Source organism: Bidens hawaiensis, unplaced genomic scaffold, assembly GCF_021521415.1.
Source record: "Bidens hawaiensis isolate Kalapana, Puna unplaced genomic scaffold, B.hawaiensis_p1.1 tig00034588_1, whole genome shotgun sequence".
Lineage (NCBI taxonomy): Eukaryota > Viridiplantae > Streptophyta > Magnoliopsida > Asterales > Asteraceae > Bidens > Bidens hawaiensis.
The window spans coordinates 29974-39950 of record NW_027495972.1 but is presented as its reverse complement, the minus strand read 5'-3'; the positions used below and the strand labels follow the sequence as shown (position 1 = coordinate 39950).

Below are 9977 nucleotides of genomic sequence, written 5' to 3'. Positions count from 1 at the left end.
AAGTGACAATATTTAATCAACTCATTTATTTCATAAATCAATAAACAACACATCTTGTTCATACAAAAGAAATTTAATACAAGTAAACAACTATATTATTCATTTTACTAATATCCTAATAGTCTTGGTAACATTTTTCGTCAAGTCCTCAAGTCAATAAAAGTCAAACCTGTAACATTGCATAAAATAAAGTTTGTCAACACAAAGGTTGGTGAGCAATTTCATGGTTTTTGAAAAAATATATATATAATAAGAAATGCCACAATCTTGTATACAAAAAAATAAATAAAAGCAACAATTTGGATAATAATGAGATCGCTAACACATTAGCGACACCTGCCATAAGAGAATACCAGATGGTTCAAGATTTTTATATGAGGTCGTTAATAAGAATACATTAACGGCACTGTCAATAAGAGAATACCAAATAGATTCAGATTTCATGAGGTCGTTAATAAGAATACATTAATGGCACCGTCTATAAGAGAATACCAAATAGATTCGGATTTCATGAGGTTGTTAATAAGAATACATTAACGGCACCGTGCTATAAGAGAATACCAGATAGTTCACGGATTTATGAATCAACCAACCAAAAGCGGTAAACACATAAGCACATAAGCATGTAAGCACAGAACACCAAATCGGGCATTTATTTAAGTAAAAATATACAATAAAGTTTATGGTTTACGACTCAAGTATAAAACATTTAGATTGAAATAAGTATGTAATATCACCCCCAGAACGAAAGATGGAAAATGGGGAAATGAAAGTACTCACCTCGATTGACGAATCGAGAAATAATAAATGATTGAAATGTAGAAAGCTTGCAAACGAAACGAACGGATTCGACTTGAAAGCTAATTGAAAACAAATAAATAATATATTAATGAACTTGAACTTTAGTTGAAACTACATTTGAAACATTGAACGATAAGGTTCGGTTGTTAATCATGTTACCGGTTAATTTGTTAACGATTATGGGCTCGTATTTAATTGATAATTTAAAATAAAATAATATTATTTTATTGAGATTTTAAATAACTAAACCAATATATAATATAAACAAGATGAGTTTAAATCAAGAGTTCGGTTTTATAAGAATAAATTTGATAATAAAGCTTATAATAATATTATTAATGATAAAGATATTAATGATAATAATAGTTTTAAAATATGTTATATATATATATATATATATATATATATGTATATGTATATATAGATATATAAGATAGTGATGATAATAATATATAAGTATACTACCACTCGAGAATTGTTGTTAAAGCTAATAATAGTAATAATAATAACAAATATAATAATAATAATTACTTTTGTTGTTGAATACATTATTAATAGATTTATAAATTTTACTAATAATAATTATTATTATAATAATTATATGTGCCGTATTAATGATAATAACTAATACTTATAATATTTTAATAATAATATTATTGGTGATAAAAATATAACTCGAGTGACGACGACGTTAAATGGCAACTAGGCCCGACATGGGTTTCGGTTCAATAAAGCAAGTGGATAATATTAATAATAATAGAATTTAACCATATTACTTAATAATCATAATAATAATAATAATAATAATAATAATAATAATAATAATAATAATCTATTAATAATGAAAATAATGATAATAATAATTTTAATAAGATTAATAAAAACTGTTTTGTTAATGATAATAATAATAATAATAAGTTTTATAATAAGTTATAATATTAATAATAATGATCCCAAAAATACTCTCCAAAATCGGTTCAAGGGGAAATCAAACTTGTGACCTCCCAAACTTTATACCCAGATCCAATTTCATTACAACCGGTTATGAATAACAAGTTCGATTACTGTTTATGAGTTAGACACAAAGACGATTAAAACTCTAAATCTCATTGCTTACCATATGACGTTTGGCCGAGAACACTTGTCGGGGCCGAGTAGGGGTCGTCGAAGACCGATTCCGGCCGCCGGAGGCGTGCCGGAAAAAGGAACCAGGGAGTGAGAGAGGCGAGAGAGAGAGAGAGAGAGAGAGAGAGAGAGAGAGACGGAAAGAGCGAGAAAGAGAGAGTGAGAGACGAAGAGAGCAGAGAGAGAGAGTGACGGAGAGAGCGAGAAAGAGAGAGTGAGAGACGGAGAGAGCAGAGAGAGAGTGACGGAGAGAGCGAGAGAGAGAGTGAGAGATGGCCGGAGATAGGGTTAGGTCATCGGACTTCGTTGCTGCTGCTGAAATCCCTATGTCAGAAGGAAAATGGATGGACAGGGGGAATCGGAGGTCGGTGGTGGTGCGTCGGGGCTCACTGGACCTCCGCTCCGGCCGCCGAAGGCGGCTGCCGGAAAGTTGAGTGGGGAAATTCGGCGGCTGCCGGAAAGTCGAGTGGGGAAAGGATATGGGCGGCTGAATGTGTAAAGATAGGGTTATGGTTTATGGTTGGTTGTTTATATATGTGTCACATCTTTTCAAAAACAACCCCTTAAGTTTCAATCAAAGTTAAATGTGAGTTTAAAGGTTTTTAAAACCTATAACAACTTTACGAAAATCAGTTCGAACTCCCTTATGTTTTCCTTAACGTCACCATAGTATGACAAACATCGATATATTGATGATCGAGGTATATAATAATATTATATAATAATTAAATAAGGAAACAAAAATGTTGAGTCGGGTTTACATAATAAAATTTTACAAAACGAATCCAACTCGAGACCCGAATTTGACGAATGTCACAGTTGTATATACTCACATATAACAGTTTTGCTCTTTACTTATCTATTATTATATTGTTGGTGTCAAAATTGGTGATCTACTCACTCAACATGTGTTGTTGACAAAAAAAATATATTTTTTACGCATTTGCAAGTTATCAGCTTGGTTGTTTAGCAAGATGAAGATCACGTAGAGATGCCTTTTAGGATTCAAACTTATTCAATAGTTAATTGATCATGTTGTAACTTCTTTATACTTGATGTACTTAAATATAAATTGTTTTATTTAAATAAATTAAATAGATATTGTCATTTATTAATTTGCATGATAGTACTTTGTGAGCTGTAAGCAATCAGTTCGCGCCCCGACATTGAGGTGTGACAGTATATTACAAGTGGTATCAAAGAATTTGGTCTCTGTATCTACTTGGAAATCACAAGATTATCTCCTTTTTACCTTGATTTTATTACATCAGAAAATTTCATCGTCAAAATCTCACTAGGAGATCATAACATGTCTTATTCCTAGCCTAAATCAGTTGCTCAGAGTTTCAGACTTCTACACCTTACTTTTCTCACACAAAAGTTGCAAAAATGATCTTTGCACACTTATACGACGCATAAGTCTTACCTCGTATAACTTTCACGTCGTATAAGACCTCTTCGTATATCCTCTCACCGTATAACTTCTTCCGTATAACCTTATACACCGTATAAGTCTTATACGCTATCAACTCATCGTTCCAACACTTATACAGGCGTATATCTTATACGCCATACACATCATGTACGTTGTTTTGACTTACACACTACTTGACCTTATACGCTACCATTTCTTATAAGGTGTGAAAGACTTATACGTTGGTTCAAAATGGAAAACCTGAATGCTTTTGCTGTTCAACCTGCTAACCTGCTTCAAGACTTGAATCTAGACGATGAGATAGGAACATCGAATAAAACACCAAAGCTTCTTCTCATGGAAGATTACCCATCTTGAGCAGATAAGTTTGAAACATACGTTCAAGCGTTGAACTACGACACATGGATCGCTGTTGAAGAAGAGTAAATCACTTCTAAGAATAAAAATGGTACGAATTACCGTTTATCTCAAGTACCTGATGGAGACAAAGCTATGTATTTGAGAGAAAAAGATGTTGAACATTTTTCAACAAGCAATCAAAGCTGAGATCTTTCAACTACTGCAACACAATGGGTCCTGCTTTTCAATATGGAACACATTGTTAAACACACATCATGGAAATCCTGTAAGCAAGATGGTTATGCCGACAAAGGAGTTTGATATCTTTACTATGGTCAAGGGAAAAATGTTTGCTTTGATCGAGAGATATTGTCATCTAGTCAATGGAATGAAAAAACTTGGAATTGAGAAGCCTGAATATGAATGCATTGATAAATTGGCCGATGCATTACCTGAAGAATGGGGTTCTTTCATTTTGATTCAGCAATCAAACCCTGATGTGGTAAAAAATATACATAATATTATATAAATATCTTACACATTTTTAAGTAATTTTCAGCCAAGTTTTAATTGAATATTACTAGTAAGTGGTTCATATGTTTATTTTATGATTTCAAGAGTAAACGAGCTAGAATAGAGTATTTTTAGTGAACATAGAGACTCACAAATAGAACTTCAAACAACTTTGACCCCACCAGTATATGTGTGTGTAAATATGTATAAAAACTAATAATTTTAAAAAACAAAATTGGTTTAATCAGCCAAAACCAACCTCTCTAAACGTCAAATCCGCCCGGTTCAGTTGACCCAATTGGCTTGTCGGATTTGGTTTGCGTTTCTCGAACCGTAGTTACAATTTAGCCCATAACTTACGTCATAACCTGCAAATTGAACAATTACTTAATCATATCTTATTATTTACTTTTATTGGACTTTTTAAATAATGAACAAATGATCAAATCTAGTAATTTACTTTCGTGTTGAATATTCTCTCTCACATTAACTAATGACATAACTCAAGAATTCATTAGTTTGACATTAAAATAGAAAATCATGAACTAAGTATCTTATCTTATAAATAACAACAAAACACACAAACTTCCTTCAACTCTTCAACATGAAGTTGTCATCACCCCTCACTATTCTCTTGTATCTTCTCATTCTTCTTCAAACCCTATTTTCAGCCATGGCTGACATACAGTTTGTAGAGAATACATGCAACAACACACCTTCACCAGATTTATGCCTCCAGACATTGTTACCAAACCCTGAGAGCGATAATGCGGATCTAACAGGGTCAGCACTGATCGGAGTTTCTGCGGTCTACGACAAAGGTCTTGAAATCTTGCACCAGGTTGATGAACTTCTAAACTCGCGGATGGAGTTGACATCGGCGTTGGTTTACTGTTCGGAGGTGTATCATGTGGTGGTTGATGCTCATGTGCCGTCGTCTAAGGAGGCGTTGCATCGTGGCGTGTTTAGTTCTGCGGAGAGTGTAATGGCGGATACCACGGTGAAGTCGGAGGCGTGTGAGAAGAGTTTTGGTGAGCATGGTCAGACGTCTCCTATGACGGATTCGAATAATTCTATGATTGATGTTGCTAATGTGGTTGGGGCCATTATTCGTATGTTGTTAAAATAAGTGATGTTATATATATATATATATATATATATGAACCTTTTTGAAATTGAAAACTATGAGAACCATTTTGAACAATAAAAAACCCAAAAATAAAACAAATCATAAAATAAAAAAACACAAAAATCAAAAAAGTATAAAAATCAAAATTCTTATTTTATCATCCCGGTTTCATAAAAAAAAAAACAGAAACCCCTCTGTTTAGCTAAATTATATACACATATGTATATTTACATGTTTTTTTGTACACATCTGTATAATTTAAGATAAATGATAATGTACATATGTGTATAATACGTATATTTACATTTTTTTTGTATTTTTTTTATTGAAACCGGAATGAAATATAAGAATTTTGGTTTTTTTACTTTTTTAAAATTTTTATTATTTTTGTTTTATGATTTTTTTTAAATATTTTTTTAAAGGTGTTTTTAGTGGTCCAAAATGGTTCTCAAAGTTCTCAATTTGCAAAGGGTTCTCTTAGGATCCTTATCCTATATATATATATATATATATATATGATGGTTGAGGTTTAATGATTTTGAGATATTAATCGAGAAACTGATCACTCCTTTAACTAATAACATAAGTTTGTTTGGTTAAATAGAATGGAATGGTTATAAACTGGATATATGGTGTCAGAATGACGCAAAATAATTTTGTATTATGAAAAAGAAAACAAGTACACAAGATAAATTACAAAGTTACATATATAATACACACATAGAAAAGAATGTAACAGGCCAGATTTTTATACAAAACAGAATAACCAAAATGTGTATGATACATAAGAACAGTACTCGATCTGATTTGGTTTATTAAGAACTCATGTTGAACATAGTTAATTGAAAACATAGTTCGTGATTATTTTTGCCTCTTTTTCTGTGATGTATGTAAAGAGGCATAGTTGTATGTTGGGATAAACTCATTGATCCGAGGTTGTGTGTTTTTTCTTTCGTCGTATTGAACTAGATTGTGAGAGAAAGTGAGGTGTAGGAAAGAGGGTGTACGTGAGGTGGTGAGGGATTATGTTGTGATATTGTTGTGGATGGTTAATGGCATTCTTTGTACGACAATATTGTAGAAATCCCTCATTAGGGTTTCTCTGTTTTATCATTGGTATAAATTTGTCTACACTGAATACACTTTTTTTATATATTCCATACACTACTATAATATCACACTTACCAACAATTGAGTGTTAAATATCTATTATTATTGATATAAAGTAGGAACTAAGAGGAACCTCAAATAAAATATAATAAAGCTATATAACAATTACCAACAATTGAGTGTTAAATATTTGTTATTTATTAAATTTGCAAATAAAACTTCAAAATACTGGACCAAATCAAAATTTGTTTATGTGATAATCAAACCATTTATAATACAATAGAATTAGAAAAGTATATTTTCATTTCAGTTTGGATACTACAACTATTAGTAGTTGGTGTGTCCAACATTAGCAGTTTATATCTGGTACACAAGGCATGAAACTGGATGATCAAATGGTGATGTTGGTTGGTTTATATATCTCATTCCCTTAACATGAGATTGATGATTGGATCTCAACTTTCCACTATGGAAAAAACCTTTTTGTGAGTTAAATTTATTTGCTCTAATGTTTATAAGGTAACTTTAGATGGTCAATTATACACTATAAAACACAAAATAACCAGGTGATGAAAATTCTCACGTCCGGTTATAAATCTACTCATCGGAAACTACCGAACCTATTGGAAAAAAATTCCGGCTTCGCACTGACCACAAACACCCCTATCCAGAACTCATTATATGTGTTATTAAACAATTCAACTATATTTCACCATTGAAGCCCTAATCTCTAGAATTAAGCCCTAATCTCTAACAATTATGACCAAATCCTATCAATCTATAGTCCATGTTATAAAATATAAACACACCAACACCTTAATTAGTAGATGGGAAAGCAAATAATGAACCATCAATTTCGGAAATAAAATTCCCATCCGCTCCTATTGCAGAACAAAATTACCTTGTTTGAGGGTTGGGAGGGATCACGGATGAGAAAGGTTGATTGATTGGGAAGGAGAGCACCGTCAATTGGGAGGTATCTAGATCAGAAAAGAACGTTGCATTATTGAGGGGTTAATTTGGTCCTATTTCTCATTCAGACTCCATTTTCAACTGACCGAATCAGAGCTTCAATGTTTCATCAGATGCATTTTTTGAAGGAGCCAAACACCTTTAAGTCTGAGCGTTTCATATTTTAACATCTGGATGATATCATTAAGTGGTAAACAAACACCCCCTTAATTTATACACGCCTATAGGGGTTTGAGTGGAGAGTTAATATATGCTCAGGCTAGATCTGAAATTAAGGAAGAGTTGTGGTGGCAAACTTTTGGTGAAGATATATACAAACCGTGAGCAAAGAGAACATGTAGCACACAAACCTGGCTAATGGAAACATGTTCCCTTACGTAGAGAGGCTCGGAGGGTGTGCGAGCCGCACCATCAGTCGGGGCACATAAGATACCATCGGTCGGGGCATAAACTTTTTTATACATATTACACATATATGTTTTTTGGTGTTAAAAATAAGGTTATTTGCTATGGTTTGTGAGATAAGTGCGTGCTCAGATTGGATTCTGCTTATAATAAACCGGCCAATAAAAGTTTTATCCGTGTACGCTAGCGAATAAACAATTTTCGTGAAGTCATACGAGCCTTTTTATTTTTGCTCGGCTGGAATGTTTAAATTTTCGAAGACGGCCCTTCCCTCACGAAGTGTAGATCTATTTTCACATGTTTAGTTCTATATGTTAGAAAAGCCTATATAATGTGGTCTCATTATCATTTAAATATTTTTATATACAACTAGGGTAATTATGCAATTACATTATATGTAATTACCTAATTACTCTAGTAGTATATATAATTACACTTTATTATCACAATTAGGATCGTGACATCATCATCCTTCTCTGTGATCTTGATTTCTAGAAAGTAAGTTCTATTACATGATGTCTAGTTTCTTATTTATCATTGAATCAAGATGTTAGAGTATATTTTTTACCCATGTCTAAGGATATAATCAACATGTGGTATATCAGAGCCAACGCGAAGCCAAAGTTCAATTAGAACCTTAAGTCGGTCTTTTATGTTGTTGTCATAACTGATTTTATATTCAATGCATTTTTTTGTCTACCTTGTTGATTACCCAAAATTTAGCTTAATTAAACTCTTCTAACTATATCAATCTTGTATGTATCCAATTTATGTCTTAGCTTTGTAATTGAACTTTGCCACTTAGACAAACAATGTTAAAATCACTCTTGGAATAATGGATCTTGATTATGCGTGAACACATCATGACGCCCTCGCAGCTCTTACTGTTTAAATAACTGCATATTATAAATTAGCTAGAGCATAATAAATGGGAGTAGTCGAACATAACGTATTTTACAATCAATAAAAACATCTCAAGTACCATCACAGGAGTTATACCTGATTTAGAGTATGACTAACTTTATTCGGATTTCAATTGAGGTGCAGCTTAAGGTTTCTGTTTAAGCGCATGTGAACATGACAGAGTTAGTGGTGTGCGTAAGCACCTTATGATGATGAGCAACATGGCCCATAAGCTAAATGGATTAGACATGGAGATCGGAAAATGTTTTCTAGTGTCTTTTATCATAACTTCTCTTCCCTCACGTTTTGATGCTTCTAAGATCAACTATAACACTCATAAAAGACAAACAGTCACCGAGTGAGTTGATAAGTAATATGTGCGAAAAAGAAAGAGTGATTGAAAACTAGAAAAACCGGAAGTTGCTTACGTCGCTAACACTAACTCGCATGAGAGGAAGGGGAAATTCAAAAAGGAAGATTTTAAGGTCCATAAATCTAAATCAAGTACTATACTCGACCCTAATGTCTCTAAGGGACAATTACATGTAAATTGTGCCATAATAGAGGACATGTGATGGTATTGTTCAAAAATTCAAGGAGTGGATAACTAAGAAAAGGATTTCTTAGAACGAGAGTTGGTGACGAACTTAATGATGTCGTATCAACCATGCAATTTATTATGGAACAATTGTCATTGTATTACACTTTATGATACCATAATTTAGTATCACTACCTAACTTAGACAATGATGGTTACAAAGTATTTCATGGGCATGACAAAGTCACTATTAGTTTATACTCTCAAATTCTTGGTTGTGGTTGTCTGGATTAAGATCTCTATAATTTCACGTACTTGAATTTAGTTAAAGAAGAAAAAAAATGAATCGTCTAACATATTTAAAACCTTTATGGCTAAAGTTAAAATTCAACTCAAACATAAAATAAAGGTAGTTTGATCAGATAGACGAGGTGAGTATTATGACCAACAAACAAATTTACCACTACGGGTACTTTTTAGCATAAAGCCATCACTAAGAGAAGCAATAGACCCCTTGACGACATGGTAAGAAGTGTGTTAGAAAACTCATATTTTCGTAACTTGTTATGGACTGGGGCCTTAAAGACAATTGTTCATATATTTAATAGCGCTCCTTCTAAACTTGTGCCTAAAACTCCTTTTGAGATTTGGAGAGTAAGGAAGCCAAGCTTACGATATATGAAAGTATGGGGTTGTCTTGTCAAAGC

At 32.7% G+C, this 9977-nt stretch overlaps 1 protein-coding gene across 1 annotated transcript; it reads left to right on the top strand.

The window, feature by feature from the left end:
* Positions 1–4806: 4806 nt before the first annotated feature.
* Positions 4807–5368, top strand: LOC143586253 (cell wall / vacuolar inhibitor of fructosidase 1-like). The gene has a single exon (XM_077067839.1). The coding sequence runs from the start codon at positions 4818–4820 to the stop codon at positions 5340–5342; it is 525 nt and encodes a 174-aa protein (XP_076923954.1). The 5' UTR covers positions 4807–4817; the 3' UTR covers positions 5343–5368.
* The last annotated feature ends 4609 nt before the right edge of the window (positions 5369–9977 follow it).

Excerpts from the sequence above, each read along its gene's own strand:
- LOC143586253 (XM_077067839.1), top strand. The coding sequence starts at position 4,818 with ATGAAGTTGTCATCACCCCTCACTATTCTCTTGTATCTTCTCATTCTT.